General features: G+C 34.9%; 1 protein-coding gene across 4 annotated transcripts in view; it reads right to left on the reverse strand.

Moving 5' to 3' along the window:
- Positions 1-1,323: 1,323 nt before the first annotated feature.
- tcf4 (transcription factor 4) overlaps positions 1,324-18,156 on the reverse strand; it is a 226,465-nt gene continuing 209,632 nt past the window's right edge. For 2 of the 4 annotated variants that reach the window (XM_079834184.1, XM_079834183.1), the window contains 4 exons: positions 15,882-16,032; positions 11,231-11,460; positions 9,019-9,151; positions 1,324-3,027 (listed from right to left, as the gene is read on the reverse strand). In XM_079834184.1, the coding sequence (XP_079690310.1) occupies positions 2,979-3,027; positions 9,019-9,151; positions 11,231-11,460; positions 15,882-16,032 (563 nt within the window). In that variant the 3' untranslated portion in view covers positions 1,324-2,978. Of the gene's footprint in view, positions 3,028-8,991; positions 9,152-11,230; positions 11,461-15,881; positions 16,033-18,156 lie in introns of all 4 variants that reach the window. The other 2 variants (XM_079834185.1, XM_079834186.1) reach the window with 1 other exon arrangement.

Consider the following 18,156-nt stretch of genomic DNA (forward strand, 5'->3'; position numbering starts at 1 on the left):
TTGGGTTATTTTTAACCCAGCATTTTTTAGAGTGTAACCATTAAATTACTAGGTTGTAAATAGTTTTAAAATGAAGTATGGTACAGTCAGTGTGCACTTTATTATGCTGCTTGCTTTTTGATACTGTGCAATAGTGTAATTATTTTATTTATGCTTAAATATTTATTTTCAGATTTTATTTTCACCACTGAACTCTTTTTTTTTCTTGTTCTACCTCACCTGTTTTTACTATTTGTTAAATATTGTTTTTTTTAGTTCAATAAATGTTCCTTTTTTAAATTTTAAATTTTAAATTATCATCATGATCATTGAGTCATTTTTATGTTGTAAATTGAGGGAGCAAAAGCAGTATCGGCTCCAAATATCGGCTCAAGAAAATCGGCAGCCCGTATCGCTCATCGGCTAAGGCTGATGAAAAAAAATCGCCATCGGCACTAAAAAATTCATATCGATCGATCCCTATTTTAGAGGACAGTTATTTCGAGTCGCCCCATCGTTTTCAAAGAATAGTACAACGGCGAGCATTTTCAGTATAAATTCCTCATCTGTTTGGGGAGGTGCGAATGGTGCGAGGGTAGTAAATTACAGTCTGCAGTTCACTTAACGGCCACCGGTGTCGCTAATAACAAGGGTTTCTGAATTCTACACACAACCCCTTGATATATTAAACATAACTTAACAAGTTAAGCTAATATATAAAATATGGCTAGCTGTGGAATAAGCGATATTCAGTTAGTTCAAATGTATGATTGAAGCAAATCTGTTTTATTGATGATAAAAATATAAACATTGCATTTAAAAATGCATCAGATTATTAGTAGTATTACAGAAATCCGACTTGTTTTATTTATGTATGACAGACAAATATGCATTGCATTAAGTTTATTAGTTTGTTAATCCAAGTGCATGGAAATTTGATATGCAATTCACAGACATCAATCTTAAATTCGAGTGTGAGGGCCGGTGGCAGAATGCGCGGCACATCCGAGTCGTCGTTTCAAAGTCGAGTCGATTTTTTTCAGCGATGTGAGTCTCTTTACAAAAAGTGATCAGGGAAATGAAGGTCTGATTGTTGACACACGGTAAACGCTAATCAATCACGTCTTGACCAGGCCACATGATCAACGGCAGGGAACGGCAGTAAACAAACGTCGTCAGCCCTGCTCGTGACTTCTATTTACACAGAAAATACTCAATAAAAAAAAATGATAATGAGGATGAGAGAATTATCGTATAGCTTTGATTCCCGACCCCCACCACCCACCTTTAGAAAAGAAAAATGTTCCCAGAAATATAAACATTTTTTTTTTTTTTGCTTTTGTTCTCACTACATATTTCAATGTGACACGTTTTCAACACACAATGAATTTTTTTCTTCCCAAAAAGAAAAAAAAAACAAAGAAAAAGAAAAAAAAACTGATACAACGCATTTCTAAACACAAAATAACAACAGCCTACATGTAAAAATATAACTTTTACATACACAATTTCAAAATAATGGTAAGTTTGCATTTGTTGCATACAATTTACAAATGTCCGTGTTTCCCTTGCCGACACTTCGGTCCCGTTACGATCGCGCCGACATTATGAAAAACAGAGTCACGTCTCTCGGAAGCGGACACCGGACGTCTCCAGAAAGAAAGAAACATCAATCCCTCGTGAACTCTCCTTTCCGTCGGACTCTCCTTTGTTTATATACTGTATATATTTCTACATTTATATATAGCGATTTTCTAATAGACTTTTTTTGTCCACTTTCAGTGCCTCCCGTTGATAAAAACCACCGCCGATCCTCGAAAGATCGCCCGCGGCTTCGTAATCGTATTTTTTTTTCTTCCTTTTTTTTTTGACAGAGAAACCAGTACAGACAAAGAATAGAGAGATAAAAAAAGAGAAAAGCCATTTTACACGTACAACCACACATTTGTACTGAGGACTACAGCGGCTCAACAACAAGCCAGTATTCATAAAAGCCGATATCTATAATACAATGCTCAAGAACGACGTGACAGGTGGGCGGGGCTGTGGGTGGAGCCACGAGGGTTGGTGGACACACCTTCTAATTACATATAGCCATACAGTACATTAAATACAGTTTATCCAAAAAAATACTTTTTTGACCTTTTTACTTGTTTTTTTTTTTAAATCCCAGGCCGTAAAAAACCTGACTGCATAGACCTAATGACTAACGTTTTCCTAAGCTTGCATCCTAGAAAGTTCTGATAATGTTCTCCTCCAGTTGTGTGATGATATGAGCTCTAAAAGGCACATCGGTTGAAGTTTAGTCATGTCAAAATTGCATCTTCGGGGGTCCGGGAGGGCTTGAGGAGAGGAGATGGCCAAATAAACGGAGGGAAACGATACTAAAGCACGTCTGCTCTGGATCTTTAAAGTGACCGGAGCGTCCGCTGACCGCCAGGCGTTGGTAAAACCGCTCCTCTGTCGGGAAAAAGAACCCAAAAACGGCATTATTGCGAACGGTTTTTGTGAAATTCTACAGCCTAATTCCGTCGTGCGTTTGATTGACAGCCCCTCTCGTCCCCAGATTCTGATTCTTCCGCGAGGAGTTCGGTGAGGCACAGCTACAAAAGTTCCACAGTGTGGACAGGATTGCCATTGAAATCAGAGGGCTGGTCTCCACACCTCCAAACGTCTGTACAACTTTCATGATATGTTTGAAGAATCCTCCATCTCGTCTGTCTGCACCTTTCAAATCTTTTGTGTGTGAGTGTGTGTGTGTGTGTGTGTGCACATAAAAACGTCTTCTTTTTGAACAGGGAATGCTCTGAGGAAGATACGGACAGCCATCCCGATGCGTGACTCTGCCGCGTTTCCGTAATTTACAGTATATATATATTTATATATCCTCACAGATGGCGTGACGCAGGAACAGGAACACATAGAAGTTGGTCGGTCTGATGGAAGTTTGATTGATTCGTTGATTGTTTGACTGACGTTCGGGGGCAGAAATGACGCTGTCAAAGGAAGTGATCGCTCATCATTTTGATGAATTCTGGCAGCTTTGACCTGAAAGACGGACAGAAAGAGGGAAGTTAAGGCTATTCATATACTCATAAAGGATCGCGAACACACTAGACACGTGGGGATGGAAAAGAGCAATTTCAATGTTTTCACGTCTCCCTTGCAAGAGAACGCAAAAACATTTGCATTTTCTATCACCATGTGTCCTTTTAGGGCCTCTGTAGATTTTCACCCATAATCACGGATTGTGTAATGGGGGGGACATGTATTAATGTCATGCAAAAAAAAAAAAAACATGAATAAAAGTAATATTCTCATTAATGTAGCACAGTAATGAAAATTATACTTTATGGACATGATGATTAAAATCAGCAAAATACAAGAAAATGTCGCTGTTATTTTAAAAGTGCATTCTGTGTTGATTTTAGGTTAAAATATTAAAAAGTGAATCTCTAGTGACGCATCAAATCAAACTACAGATTCGACACAATTTAAAGATAAAAGATTTCTATACATACACACTGTATGAAAAATGCTGGGTTAAAAACAACCCAAGTTGTGTTGAAAATGGACACACCCAGCAATTGGTGTGTTTTAACCCAGCGATTGGGTTGTTTTAGGCAAACATTTAACCCAATTGCTGGGTTAAAACAACCCATTCGCTGGGTTGAAACAGCCCAATCGCTGGGTTAAAACAGCCCAATCGCTGGGTTAAAACAGCCCAATCGCTGGGTTAAAACAGCCCAATCGCTGGGTTAAAACAGCCCAATCGCTGGGTTAACACAGCCCAACCGCTGGGTTAAAACAACCCAACCGCTGAATTAAAACAGCCCAAACAACCGCTGGGTTAAAACAGCCCAACCACTGGGTTAAAACAGCCCATCCGCTGGGTTAAAACAGCCCAATCGCTGCGTTAAAACAGCCCAACTGCTGGGTTAAAACAGCCCAACTGCTGGGTTAAAACAACCCATTCACTGGGTTAAAACAGCCCAATCGCTGGGTTAAAACAGCCCAATTGCTGTGTTAAAACAGCCCAATCGCTGGGTATGTCCAATTTTCAACCCAACTTGGGTTGTTTTTAACCCAGCATTTTACAAAATACAAGAAAATGTCACAGTTATTATAAAAGTTCAATCTGTGTTGATTTTAGGTTAAAATATTAAAAAGTGAATCTCTTTCTAGTGACGCATCAAATCAAACTACAGATTTGAAACAATTTAAAGATTTAAAAAAAATCTATATACAGTGAGGAGAATAAGTATTTGATACACTGCCGATTTTGCAGGTTTGCCCACTTACAAAGCATCTAGAGGTCTGTAATTTTTATCATAGGTACACTTCAACTGTGAGAGACAAAAATCCAGAAAATCACATTGTATGATTTTTAAATAATTAATTAGCATTTTATTGCATGGCATAAGTATTTGATCACCTACCAACCAGTAAGAATTGCGGCTCTCACAGACCTGTTAGTTTTTCTTTAAGAAGCCCTCCTGTTCTCCACTAATAACCTGTATTAACTGCACCTGTTTGAACTCGTTACCTGTATAAAAGACACCTGTCCACACACTCAATCAAACAGACTCCAACCTCTCCACAATGGCCAAGACCAGAGAGCTGTGTAAGGACATCAGGGATAAAATGGTAGATCTGCACAAGGCTGGGATGGGCTACAGGACAATAGGCAAGCAGCTTGGTGATAAGGCAACAACTGTTGGCGCAATTATTAGAAAATGGAAGAAGTTCAAGATGACGGTCGATCTCCCTCGGTCTGGGGCACCATCCAAGATCTCACCTCGAGGGGCATCAATGATCATGAGGAAGGTGAGGGATCAGCCCAGAACTACACGGCAGGACCTGGTCAATGAACTGAAGAGAGCTGGGACCCGTCTCAAAGAAAACCATTAGTAACACACTACGCCGCCATGGATTAAAATCCACAGGCCCGTCTGAATTTTGCCATTGAGCATCTGGATGATCCAGAGGAGGAATGGGAGAAGGTCATGTGGTCTGAGGAGACAAAAATAGAGCTTTTTGGTCTAAACTCCACTCGCCGTGTTTGGAGGAATAAGAAGGACGAGTACAACCCCAAGAACACCATCCCAACCGTGAAGCATCGAGGTGGAAACATCATTCTTTGGGGATGCTTTTCTGCAAAGGGGACGGGACGACTGCACCAAATTGAGGGGAGGATGGATGGGGCCATGTATCGCAAGATCTTGGCCAACAACCTCCTTCCCTCAGTTACAGCATTGAAGATGGGTTGTGGCTGGGTCTTCCAGCAAGACAACGACCCGAAACACAGCCAGGGCAACTAAGGAGTGGCTCTGTAAGAAGCATCTCAAGGTTCTGGAGTGCGCTAGCCAGTCTCAAGACCTGAACCCAATAGAGAATCTTTGGAGCTGAAAGTCTGTATTGCCCAGCGATAGCCCTGACACCTGAAGGATCTGGAGAAGGTCTGTATGGAGGAGTGGGCCAAAATCCCTGCTGCAGTGTGTGAGAGTGTGTGTGAGAGAATGTGTGTGCAAACCTGGTCAAGAACTACAGGAAATGTATGATCTCTGTAATTGCAAACAAAGGTTTCTGTACCAAATAATAAGTTCTGCTTTTCTGATGCATCAAATACTTATGTCATGCAATAAAATGCAAATGAATTACTTAAAAATCATACAATGTGATTTTCTGGATTTTTGTTTTAGATTCCGTCTCTCACAGTTGAAGAGTACCTATGATAAAAATTACAGACTTCTAGATGCTTTGTAAGTGGACAAACCTGCAAAATCGGCAGTGTATCAAGTGTGTTCTCCCCACTGTATACGTATATTCAACGCTATCTCACGACCAATTTGTACGTATTTTACGAGGTGGCTAATTCGTACGAATTTGTACGACCTCACTCGTACGAATTTGTACGTTTTGTCTAAACCCCAGTGACGGGTAGGTTTAGGGGCGAGGTTTGAGGTAGGTCATTCGTACGAATTCATATGAATTTGTCAACTCTTTGCATCTCGTCAAATACGTACGAATTAGCAAAAATCGTACACATTCGTACGAGTGATGTCATACAAATTCGTACAAATTAGCCAACACTCGTAAAATATGTACGAATTGCCGTGAGATTATTAGGGTTTTAAACAACGTTATATTATTATTTAGGGTTATATACATATACATGTATATATATATACATAAAACCAGTCATAAGTGTCAATATTTTTGAGATTTGAGACATCTTCTGAAAGCTGAATAAATAATATTTGGCTGAGATGCAACTATTTTATAATCTGGAATCTGAGGGTGCAAATAAATCTAAATATTGAGAAAACCTCCTTTAAAGTTGTCCAAATGAAGTCCTTAGCAATGCATATTACTAGTAATAATACATACTTGATATATTCACGGTAGGAAATTTACAAAATATCTTCATGGAACATGATCTTAATACCCTAATAATTTTTGGCATAAAAGAAAAAATGATAATTTTGACCCACATAATATATTGTTGGCTATTGCCACAAAAACACCCGTGAGACGCATGACTTTTAATATATACAGTATATAAAATATAACATCATGCAAAACAACTTAATAGTCCTAAAAATATTTTACATATTCTTTATACATAATATAATATCTTTGTTCTTTTTTCTGTTGATTTTTGAGTAAAATATGAACTGTCAAAAACTATTTTTCGTAGATTTAAATAAAACAAAGATTAATGATGTACAGTAGTGGCCTAAAGTGATTTTTAATGACCGTTCATGTTTAATAAAACCATCAAAATATGAGGAATTTTTTATATATTTTTTTTAATATTGTAAATATGAGGGAAGAACAAAACATTGGTTAAGGTATTTTATCTGACAAAATATTTTGGCAAAAAATAAGTGCATAGAAAAACAACGTATATATTATTATATTCTTAAACATATTTATTCATATATTATTGTAAATTATTTTAAATATACATATATTTACTATTTTAGTTTTTGTAAAAATATTAATTTAAAATGTAAAAGCATTTTTAATAATTCTCATATCATTCCAAAATAATAATATTATTTATAATGATTTATCATATAACATAATATTAATAATATGAAAATATATACAATAAAACGATGTTATTAAATATAAACAATATAAAATATTTATTTTCTTAAATAATATCAAACATAAATATTATTTTATTATAAATAATAACTATGATTTTTACTATTACTATTATTTAATTTTTAATATATATATATATATATATTTATATTTATATATATATATATATATTTATATTTATATATATATATATATATATATATATATATATATATATATATATATATATATATATATATATATATATATATATATATATATATATATATAATAAAATAAAAACACTGGTTGAGGTATTTTATCTGACAAAAAAGGTTTTATTTTACTATGCAATAGAAAAACAAAATATATATATTTATTATATTATTAAACATATTTATTTATATATTATTGTAAATCATTTTAAATATACATATATTTACTATATTAGTTTTTTGTTATTCCAAAATAATATCATTTTATAACGATTAATCATATAACATATTGTATATATTTTCATATTATTAATATTATATTTTATATGATTAATCATTATAAATAATATTATTATGCGTGTAATATTATTTTACACACGCACATTATTAATATTATTTAAGAAAATAAATATTTTATATTGTTTATATTTAATAATATCTTTTCATATTATTAATATTATAAAACGATATTATTAAATATAAACAATATAAAAATATTTATTTTCTTAAATAATATTAACCATAAATATTGACATTAATTATTATAAATAATTACTATGATTTTTACCATTATTAATATTAATAATAAAAATAAAAACACTGGTTACGGTATTTTATCTGAAAGGTTTTAAGAAGTGCATAGAAAAACACTACAACATAATAGTTCTCTCATGTTTTTGCATGTGTTCATAATTTCTTTGTATGACAGCCTGGACAAAAATTAGCACAATTAGCACTGTGTTATTATCAATCGACTACTAGCGCAACTACGCAAATATGACTACAAAATCTTCATATTTTTTATAATATTTCAACAAAGGCTGAATATGTCACTTTACTGTAACACTAATCCAGTCTTTATACTTCAACATTACACATTTTACACGCCATTTCTTTCAAATGAATAGTGAAATATAATATTTCATGTCAGTTTTTTTCCGTGGGATTCATCCGAACAGCTTAAAAAGATTGGATTCTTCTACTCTTGATACAATACACCTCACAAAAAAATGCGTTTTGTAAACAATATCTCCTGAGAATGTTTGCAAATATGCTAATGAAAGAGAATATGAGTGAAGCGTGTTTAATTATGAGTTGTAAACTCATTAACGGCTCATTACACGGGGAACATGAACCTTTGGAATCCGTTCACACCCATAATGCCTGCATGTGAACATTGCTCTCTTCAGCTTTTACCTGCTTTTCCAGACAGCCGAGCACACACACACACACACACACACACACACACATAAAACACAACGTCTGAATGAAATGGTCAGTGATATTGTGTACATGTACCTTTCAATGTTCAAATGTGCATTGTGTACACATGTTTCGCTTTATCAATCGGAGATATTGTGAATTAGTCATGTTTGGTGAAATCAAAATCTATATGTACACATATTATAACCCACACATACGGCCAATCTGTTGTTAAAATGCGCCCATTGTTACACTTTTAGAGGTTATTGGGGTTTGTTTTGTCGCCACCACGGAAAACCAGTCCGTTTGGTTAAAGTGGCGTGAGCCCAATCCAAGCGTTCTGCATCACTTTGCCCAATAACTGTTCAATCGTGCCAACATTTGAGACTAAACCAGTGATTGCATCAGTGGAAACCGAATTGGGGGTTTTTGGTTTGGGTTAAAGGCACATCATGGGACATGTACAACAGCAGATTAGTGTAGAGTGAAATATTCTGACCATTTACGGGGGGGTGTGGCTCTTTACATTTGTCCCATGGGATTGGACGCCTCGCCCATGCCGTGGTGGGAACCGGCCAATGAGAGAGCAGCGCCGTCCGACGAGCCTTTCTCCTCTTCTCGTCTCTTCAGACACGCCGCCTTTGGATTGAGATTGCGCTCTGGAAGGGGAACACACACACACACACACACACACACACACACACATGTACTGATCACACACTGCGGTCGACAATGTCATTATTGAGCTGATACACCGCCATCATGAGGGACAGACGTGTCATTACGACTTTATACACACAACACACAACCTGACTTTATACACACAACACATAACCTGACTTTATACACACAACACACAACCTGACTTTATACACACAACCTGACTTTATACACACAACACTCAACCTGACTTTATACACACAACACACAACCTGACTTTATACACACAACACACAACCTGACTTTATACACACTACACACAACCTGACTTTATACACACAACCTGACTTTATACACACAACACTCAACCTGACTTTATACACACAACCTGATTTTATACACACAACACACAACCTGACTTTATACACACAACACACAACCTGACTTTATACACACAACACTCAACCTGACTTTATACACACAACACACAACCTGACTTTATACACACAACACTCAACCTGACTTTATACACACAACCTGATTTTATACACACTACACACAACCTGAGTTTATACACACAGCACTCAACCTGACTTTATACACACAACACACAACCTGACTTTATACACACACAACACACAACCTGACTTTATACACACAACACACACACAACACACAACCTGACTTTATACACACACAACACACAACCTGACTGAATCATGTAAAATATAATGTTGATAATATGAAAAACATAATACAATTATATTATTAAGTATAAATAATATAATTTTTTTTATCTTTAATATTATTATCTTTGCATATAAATTATTATAAATAATTACCATATTAGTTATTATGCAAATGTTTTTAATAGTGTAAAAGAATGTATTCTATTGAAAAATAATATGTATAATTATTAATAATATGAAATATAATAATAATATGAAATTGTGTGTATATATAATATAAAAAATAGATATTTTTATTTTATTATTATTGAAAATAAAATAATTTTAAATATAAATATTATTTTGACATATTAGTTATAAATAATTACTATATTTATTATAATATCTTTTTATATGGTAAAATACTTATTAATATTTATAATATCATCGAAAAATAATAATATTATTATAATATTGATCATATGAAATATAATATGAAATTATATATATATATTTATATATATTAGGGCTGTCAAAAGATTAATCGTGATTAATCGTATCCAAAATAAAAGTTTGTGTTTACATAATATATGTGTGTGTACTCTGTTAATTATTATTTATATATAAATACACACACATTCATGTATATATTTAAGAAATATTTGCATGTATATACTGTATATACATTTATATAATCTATAATATATATAAATATAAATGTTTTATATATAAAAATTAAAGAAATTTCTTAAATATATACATGCTTGTGTGTGTTTTTATATATAAATAATAATTAACAGAGTACACACACATATTTTATGCAAACACAAACTTTTATTTTGGATGCGATTAATCGCGATTAATCTTTTGACAGCCTTAATTATTATTGAAAATATTTTGACAGATGAATTATAAAGAATTACTTCACTTATTATAAAATATTTTTTTATATGGTAAAAGACTTATTAATATTATAATATCTACAAATAACAATATAATATTAATCATATGAAATATAATATAATATGAAATTATATATATATAAAAAATATGAAATTAAATCTATATATAAAATATGAAATTAAATATATATATATATATATATATATATATATATATATATATATATATATATATATATATATATATATATATATATATATATAATATTATTAAAAATACTTTATTAAATATAAATAATATAAAATGTTTTGTTTTATTATTATTATATATACAATAATATAAAATAAATATTAGTTATTATAGAAAAAATACAATATTTTTTATTTCCATATAATTATTATATTTGCAATAATCAAATTTGGAGGAAAATCTTTAGCAGTCTGAGCAAACAAAGACTGAAGATGATATAGTTATAGATGTAGTTAATGTGTCCCGTGGGCCACTGACCTCGGACCTGCTGCTCCAGGCTGAGGATGACGGCGACGGCCTGGTGGAGGATGAGCAGTTTGGTCTGGGGTTTGTCGCTCTTCAGGTGGAGCTGCACCATGCGGCCCAGCTCTTTGAAGGCCTCGTTGATGTCGCGCACGCGCAGCCGCTCGCGGGCGTTATTGGCCATCCGCCGCTCCTTCTCGCGCTCCAGCTTCTGCTCCGGCGTCAGGTCCTCGTCGTCGTTGTTGCTGCGGGGCGAAGTGTGTGTTAGAGACTCTCACTACTGTACTCCTACTGCTGTACTCCTACTGTACTCCTGCTGTACTCCTGCTGTACTCCTGCTGTACTCCTACTGTACTCCTACTGTACTCCTACTGCTGCACTCCTACTGTACTCCTACTACTGTACTCCTACTGTACTCCTACTGTACTCCTACTGTACTCCTACTGTACTCCTACTGTACTCCTACTACTGTACTCCTACTGTACTCCTACTACTGTACTCCTACTACTGTACTCCTACTGTACTCCTACTGCTGTACTCCTACTGTACTCCTACTACTGTACTCCTACTGTACTCCTACTACTGTACTCCTACTGTACTCCTACTACTGTACTCCTACTGTACTCCTACTACTGTACTCCTACTGTACTCCTACTACTGTACTCCTACTGTACTCCTACTACTGTACTCCTACTGTACTCCTACTACTGTACTCCTACTACTGTACTCCTACTATTGTACTCCTACTGTACTCCTGCTGTACTCCTACTGTACTCCTACTGCTGTACTCCTACTGTACTCCTACTACTGTACTCCTACTGTACTCCTACTGTACTCCTACTGTACTCCTACTGTACTCCTACTACTGTACTCCTACTGTACTCCTACTGTACTCCTACTGTACTCCTACTACTGTACTCCTACTACTGTACTCCTACTACTGTACTCCTACTGTACTCCTGCTGTACTCCTACTGTACTCCTACTACTGTACTCCTACTGTACTCCTACTGTACTCCTACTACTGTACTCCTACTGTACTCCTACTACTGTACTCCTACTACTGTACTCCTACTGTACTCCTGCTGTACTCCTACTGTACTCCTACTACTGTACTCCTACTGTACTCCTACTGTACTCCTACTGTACTCCTACTGTACTCCTACTACTGTACTCCTACTGTACTCCTACTACTGTACTCCTACTGTACTCCTACTGTACTCCTACTGCTGTACTCCTACTGTACTCCTACTACTGTACTCCTACTGTACTCCTACTGTACTCCTACTGTACTCCTACTACTGTACTCCTACTGTACTCCTACTGTACTCCTACTACTGTACTCCTACTACTGTACTCCTACTGTACTCCTACTGTACTCCTACTACTGTACTCCTACTACTGTACTCCTACTACTGTACTCCTACTGTACTCCTGCTGTACTCCTGCTGTACTCCTACTGCTGTACTCCTACTGTACTCCTACTACTGTACTCCTACTGTACTCCTACTGTACTCCTACTACTGTACTCCTACTACTGTACTCCTACTGTACTCCTGCTGTACTCCTACTGTACTCCTACTACTGTACTACTACTGTACTCATACTACTGTACTCCTACTGTACTCCTACTGTACTCCTACTGTACTCCTACTACTGTACTACTACTGTACTCCTACTGTACTCCTACTACTGTACTCCTACTGTACTCCTACTACTGTACTCCTACTGTACTACTACTACTACTGTACTCCTACTGTACTCCTACTACTACTGTACTCCTACTGTACTCCTACTACTGTACTACTACTGCTGTACTCCTACTACTGTACTCCTACTGTACTCCTACTACTGTACTCCTACTGTACTCCTACTACTGTACTACTACTGTACTCCTACTGTACTCCTACTACTGTACTACTACTGTACTCCTACTACTGTACTCCTACTGTACTCCTACTACTGTACTACTACTGTACTCCTACTACTGTACTACTACTGTACTCCTACTACTGTACTCCTACTGTACTCCTACTACTGTACTACTACTGTACTCCTACTGTACTCCTACTACTGTACTACTACTGTACTCCTACTGTACTCCACCCCTCTGTGCCAGATTCTGCTCATATCATCTCTTGAAATCTGAATCCAATGGGTCGAATTGGTCATTCCAGGTGGTCTATAAAGCCTGTCCGGCGTTTATCCTGGGAATGTGTGGGAATGCTGGGATGAATTTGGGATCCAGGACGGGCCCTACTCTCATGTGAGATGAGAAACAGCTCAAATCCGGCTCAAGACCGGCCCAGATGCTCAACAACCCAAATGTGACGCTAATGATATCCGCTCGGATTGAAGACGGTTGAAGTGACGCACTCGGTGTGTGTGTGTGTGTGTGTGTGTGATTCATTATTAATCGCTTCTGTGTTATTGTTCAGTGTTATTTCTCAACCAGTGTGTAGTCCAAAGAAATGCAAAGTAATTTTGTTCTCATTTTTATACGTAAAAAAAAAAAAAAAAAATGTTTCTATATAGTTTTTTATAAATGATTTCATTTTTAGTTTTTGTTATTTTTGTACATAAAAATAAAACAACTAAACGAAAATGAGAAATGTTGCCTTGGCAACTTGCTGAAATAAAATACGTTTAAGGCTTTTTAAAATTTAATTTAATTAAATTTTACTTTTGAAATTTTATTTAATTTTACTTTTAAGATTCTATTTTACTTTTTTGCATTTTATTTTATTTCTTACATTTTATTTAATTTATAATCAAATTTTAAAAAATGTTATACATTTTTATCATTTCATTTTTAAAAGTTTTATTTAATTTAATTTAATTTTACTTTTTTAATTTAATTTTAATTTTTAAATTTAATTAAATTTTACTTTTAAAGCTTTATTTAATTTATTATTTAATTTGACTTGTTTTAAAGCTCTATTTAATTTTATTTGACTTTTTACATTTTATTTTAGCTTTGTTTTTAAATTTAATTAAATGTATAATTTAATTTTAATTTTAAAATGTTATTGTATTTTATTTTTTTAATTTATTTTTTTATTGTATGTTTTAAAACTTTATTGTATTTTATTTAACTTTTAAAATTTTATTATATTTTACTATTTAAAATGTATTTTATTCATAAACTCTTGACTTTTTAAATTATATTTTACATTTTATTTTATTTTTTGTTTTTTAAATCAAATAAAATGTATGATTTTATATTACTTAAAAAATTGTATTGTATTTTATTTTACTTTTTTACATTTTATTGTATGTTTTAAAACTTTATTTAATTTAATTTTACTTTTTAAATTGTATTTAATTTTTTAACTTTCTTATGTTTTAATTTTAAAATTGTATTTTATTTTACTTTTTAAATGTTATTTTATTTTTTAAATTAAATCCATTAAATGAATATGAACCATTGTTTTGCAGTGAAACTCATGATGAGCACAAGCATCAGCTGTGTGTGTGTGTGTGTGTGCGCGTTTGTGTGAGTGTGTGTATGTGTGTGTGCGTTGAGTGTGTATGCGTGCGCATGAGTGTGTGTGCGTGTGTGTGTGCGCCTTGAGTGTGTGTGTGTGTGTGTGAGTGTGTGCATGTGTGTGTGCGCGTTGAGTGTGAGTGTGTGCATGTGTGTGTGCGCGTTGAGTGTGTGCGTGTGTGTGCGCGCGTTGAGTGTGTTTGTGTGTGTGTGAGTGTATGTGCGTGTTGAGTGTGTGAGTGTGTGTGCGTGCGCATAAGTGTGAGTGTGTGTGTGTGCGTTTGTGTGAGTGTGTGTTTGTGTGTGTGCGCGTTGAGTGTGTGAGTGTGTGTGTGCGTGCGCATGAGTGTGTGTGTGCGCGTTGAGTGTGTGTGTGTGAGTGTGTGTGTGTGTGTGTTTGTGTGAGTGTGTGTTTGTGTGTGTGCGCGTTGAGTGTATGAGTGTGTGTGTGTGTGCGTTTGTGTGAGTGTGTGTTTGTGAGTGTGCGTGTTGAGTGTGTGAGTGTGTGTGTGCGTGCGCATGAGTGTGTGTGTGCGCGTTGAGTGTGTGTGTGTGAGTGTGTGTGTGTGTGTGTTGAGTGTGTGAGTGTGTGTGTGCGTGCGCATGAGTGTGTGTGTGCGCGTTGAGTGTGTGTGTGTGAGTATGTGTGTGTGTGTGTGAAGAGTGTGTGAGTGTGTATCCGTGCGCATGAGTGTGTGTGTGCGCGTTGAGTGTGTTTGTGAGTGTGTGTGCGCGGTGAGTGTGTGAGTGCGCATAAGTGTGTGTGTGTGTGTTTGTGTGAGTGTGTGCGCGTTGAGTGTGTGAGTGTGTATGCGTGCGCATGAGTGTGTGTGTGTGAGTGTGCGTGTGTGTACGCGCGTCGAGTGTGTGTGTGTGTGTGTGCGCGTTGAGTGTGTGTGTGTGTGTGTGTGCGCGTTGAGTGTGTGTGTGTGAGTGTGTGTGTGTGTGTGAGTGTGTGCGCGTTGAGTGTGTGAGTGTGTATGTGTGCGCATGAGTGTGTGTGAGTGTGCGTGTGTGTACGCGCGTTGAGTGTGTGTGTGAGTGTGCGTGTGTGTACGCGCGTTGAGTGTGTGTGTGTGTGTGTGTGTGAGTGTGAGTGTGTGTGTGTGTGTGTTCTCTGGTGTGTTTGTCATCGGTGTGTTTAGCTGCCTCTCAGAACACACTTCACTCAGATCCTGACCTCTCTAAAGCCTTCAGATCCTTGTCCAGCTCCTCCTTGCTCTTGGCGTCCAGAGATTTGCTGTCCTGTAGATTCTCGTCTCCTTCATCCTCAGATTTAATCTCGGAGCTCACAGACGAGGTGCTCTGACCCTGCAGGCCGCCGGAGAGAGCTGGACACACACACACACACACACACACACACACCGTTAGTGAGGAACATCTCCATCATCTCCTCAAACACACACACGTGTTTCACTCAGATCACCTGAGCATTATTGAACTTCTGAACTAAAAGCGCTGTAATCCCGTCACGCTCAGAATGTGTGTGTGTGTGTGTGTGTGTGTGTGTGTGTGTGTGTGTGTGTGTGTGTGTGTGTGTGTGTGAAGCGGTGGGAGGATGAATGAGTTATAGAGTTGGTTCCGGACAGCTGGTCAGACGGGATATGAGGAGAAGGAGATTTGGGACGGCTGGTCTGATCTGGTTAAGGCTGGTGAGTTTTAACCAGTAAAGGCTTGTTTCACGCTTCGCTGCTTCCAGGAAATGACATCGCTGGGAAAGACACTGCAACCAATGGGAAGCCTGGAAACGTCCAGCTTCAGACAGGACTTCATTAAGAGTGTATGGGACACAACCACGCTTTGATATATGATACGGTAAATATATCTCTCATATTTAGAGATTTACTGTGGGTGCTTTAAAGAAAACTGCAGGATTACTGTGATACTAATAAAACCCACAATATTTACATGGCATATGCAAAAATATAAAATAAAATAATCATAAAAAGTATATGCCAAAAAAATGAATTATGCCAAAATAAAATAATAATTAAAAGTATATGGCAAAAAAAAATGTGTTATGCCAAAATAAAATAAAATATTCATTTAGCCAAAAAAAAAAAAAATCATTAAAAGTATTTGTCAAAATAAAATAAAATATTAAATAAAAGTATATGCCAAAAAAAAATGCATTAAGCCAAAATAAAAATAAAATAAAATATTAATTAAAAGTATATGGCAAAACATTTTTTTATGCCAAAATAAAATAAAATATTCACTAAGCAAAAAAAAAAAAAAATCATTAAAAGTATTTGCTAAAATAAAATAAAATATTAATTAAAAGTATATGGCAAAAATAATGTATTAAGCCAAAATAAAATAAAAATAAAATATTAATTAAAAGTATATGGCAAAAATAATGTATTAATCCAAAATAAAATAAAATAAAATAAAATAAAATAAAAATAAAATATTAATTAAAAGTATATGCAAAAATAATTTATTAAGCCAAAATAAAATAAAATATTAATTAAAAGTATATGCAAAAAAAAATTAAGACAAAATAAAATAAAATAAAAATATTCTTTAAATTATTTGCCAAAATAAAATAAAAAATATTCATTAAAATATGCCAAAAAAAACATTATGCCAAAATAAAATTAAGCCAGAAAAATTATATTTAATAAAAGTATGTAAAAAAAAAATCATTAAGCCAAAATAAAATAAAATATTCATTAAAAGTATATATTAAAAATAAAATATTCACTAAGCCAAAATAAAATAAAATAAAAATATTAATTATGCCAAAATAAAATACAAAAACTAAATTTAATTTAAATCATTTTAAACCAGGGTGTTTAAAAAATACAGCAGTATTACAGTGGTTCATGACAAAAACACAATATTTGCATGGTATACGCTAAAATAATAATAAATTATATAAAAAATAAAGTAATTAATTTAATCAGAAAAAAAACATAGTACATACACAAAAATATGATATTACACTTATGAAGAAGTATATTATGTTTGAAATATATTCATATACTGTACCATTCATATTTACTCCGAGGTATTTCAAAGAATACTGTAATATAAGTTATGAGATATTATCACGGTAGATTCATTAAAAAACATTAGCATAGTGCTCCAAAACAATATGACCACAGTGAATGGCCAAAAATATGATATTTTTCTTAAGATGTGAGTGTTGTAAACGAGCTCTACAGAGATGCTGATGTAGTAAAAACTCTGGTAAATGTGTAAAAGAGCAGGCTAGTGTTTGTGCAAGAGCTGAAAACCACACCGCCACTCAATCCTTCTGGATGCCATTCACAAATCCTCATCTGTGATCCGCAGTGCTGTTATTTATGATATTTTACAGCACTCAGCACCTCATTAACTGTTTGGCTGGGCTTTCCACAGAGGAAAGCGTTTGCCAAGAGCTCCGCTTTTAAACCAGCCTGGAGTTTTTACGCCTCACTTCCCAGGTCATATACAATTTCCTTTTACAT

Source organism: Gobio gobio (genome assembly GCF_949357685.1).
Source record: "Gobio gobio genome assembly, chromosome: 14".
Lineage (NCBI taxonomy): Eukaryota > Metazoa > Chordata > Actinopteri > Cypriniformes > Gobionidae > Gobio > Gobio gobio.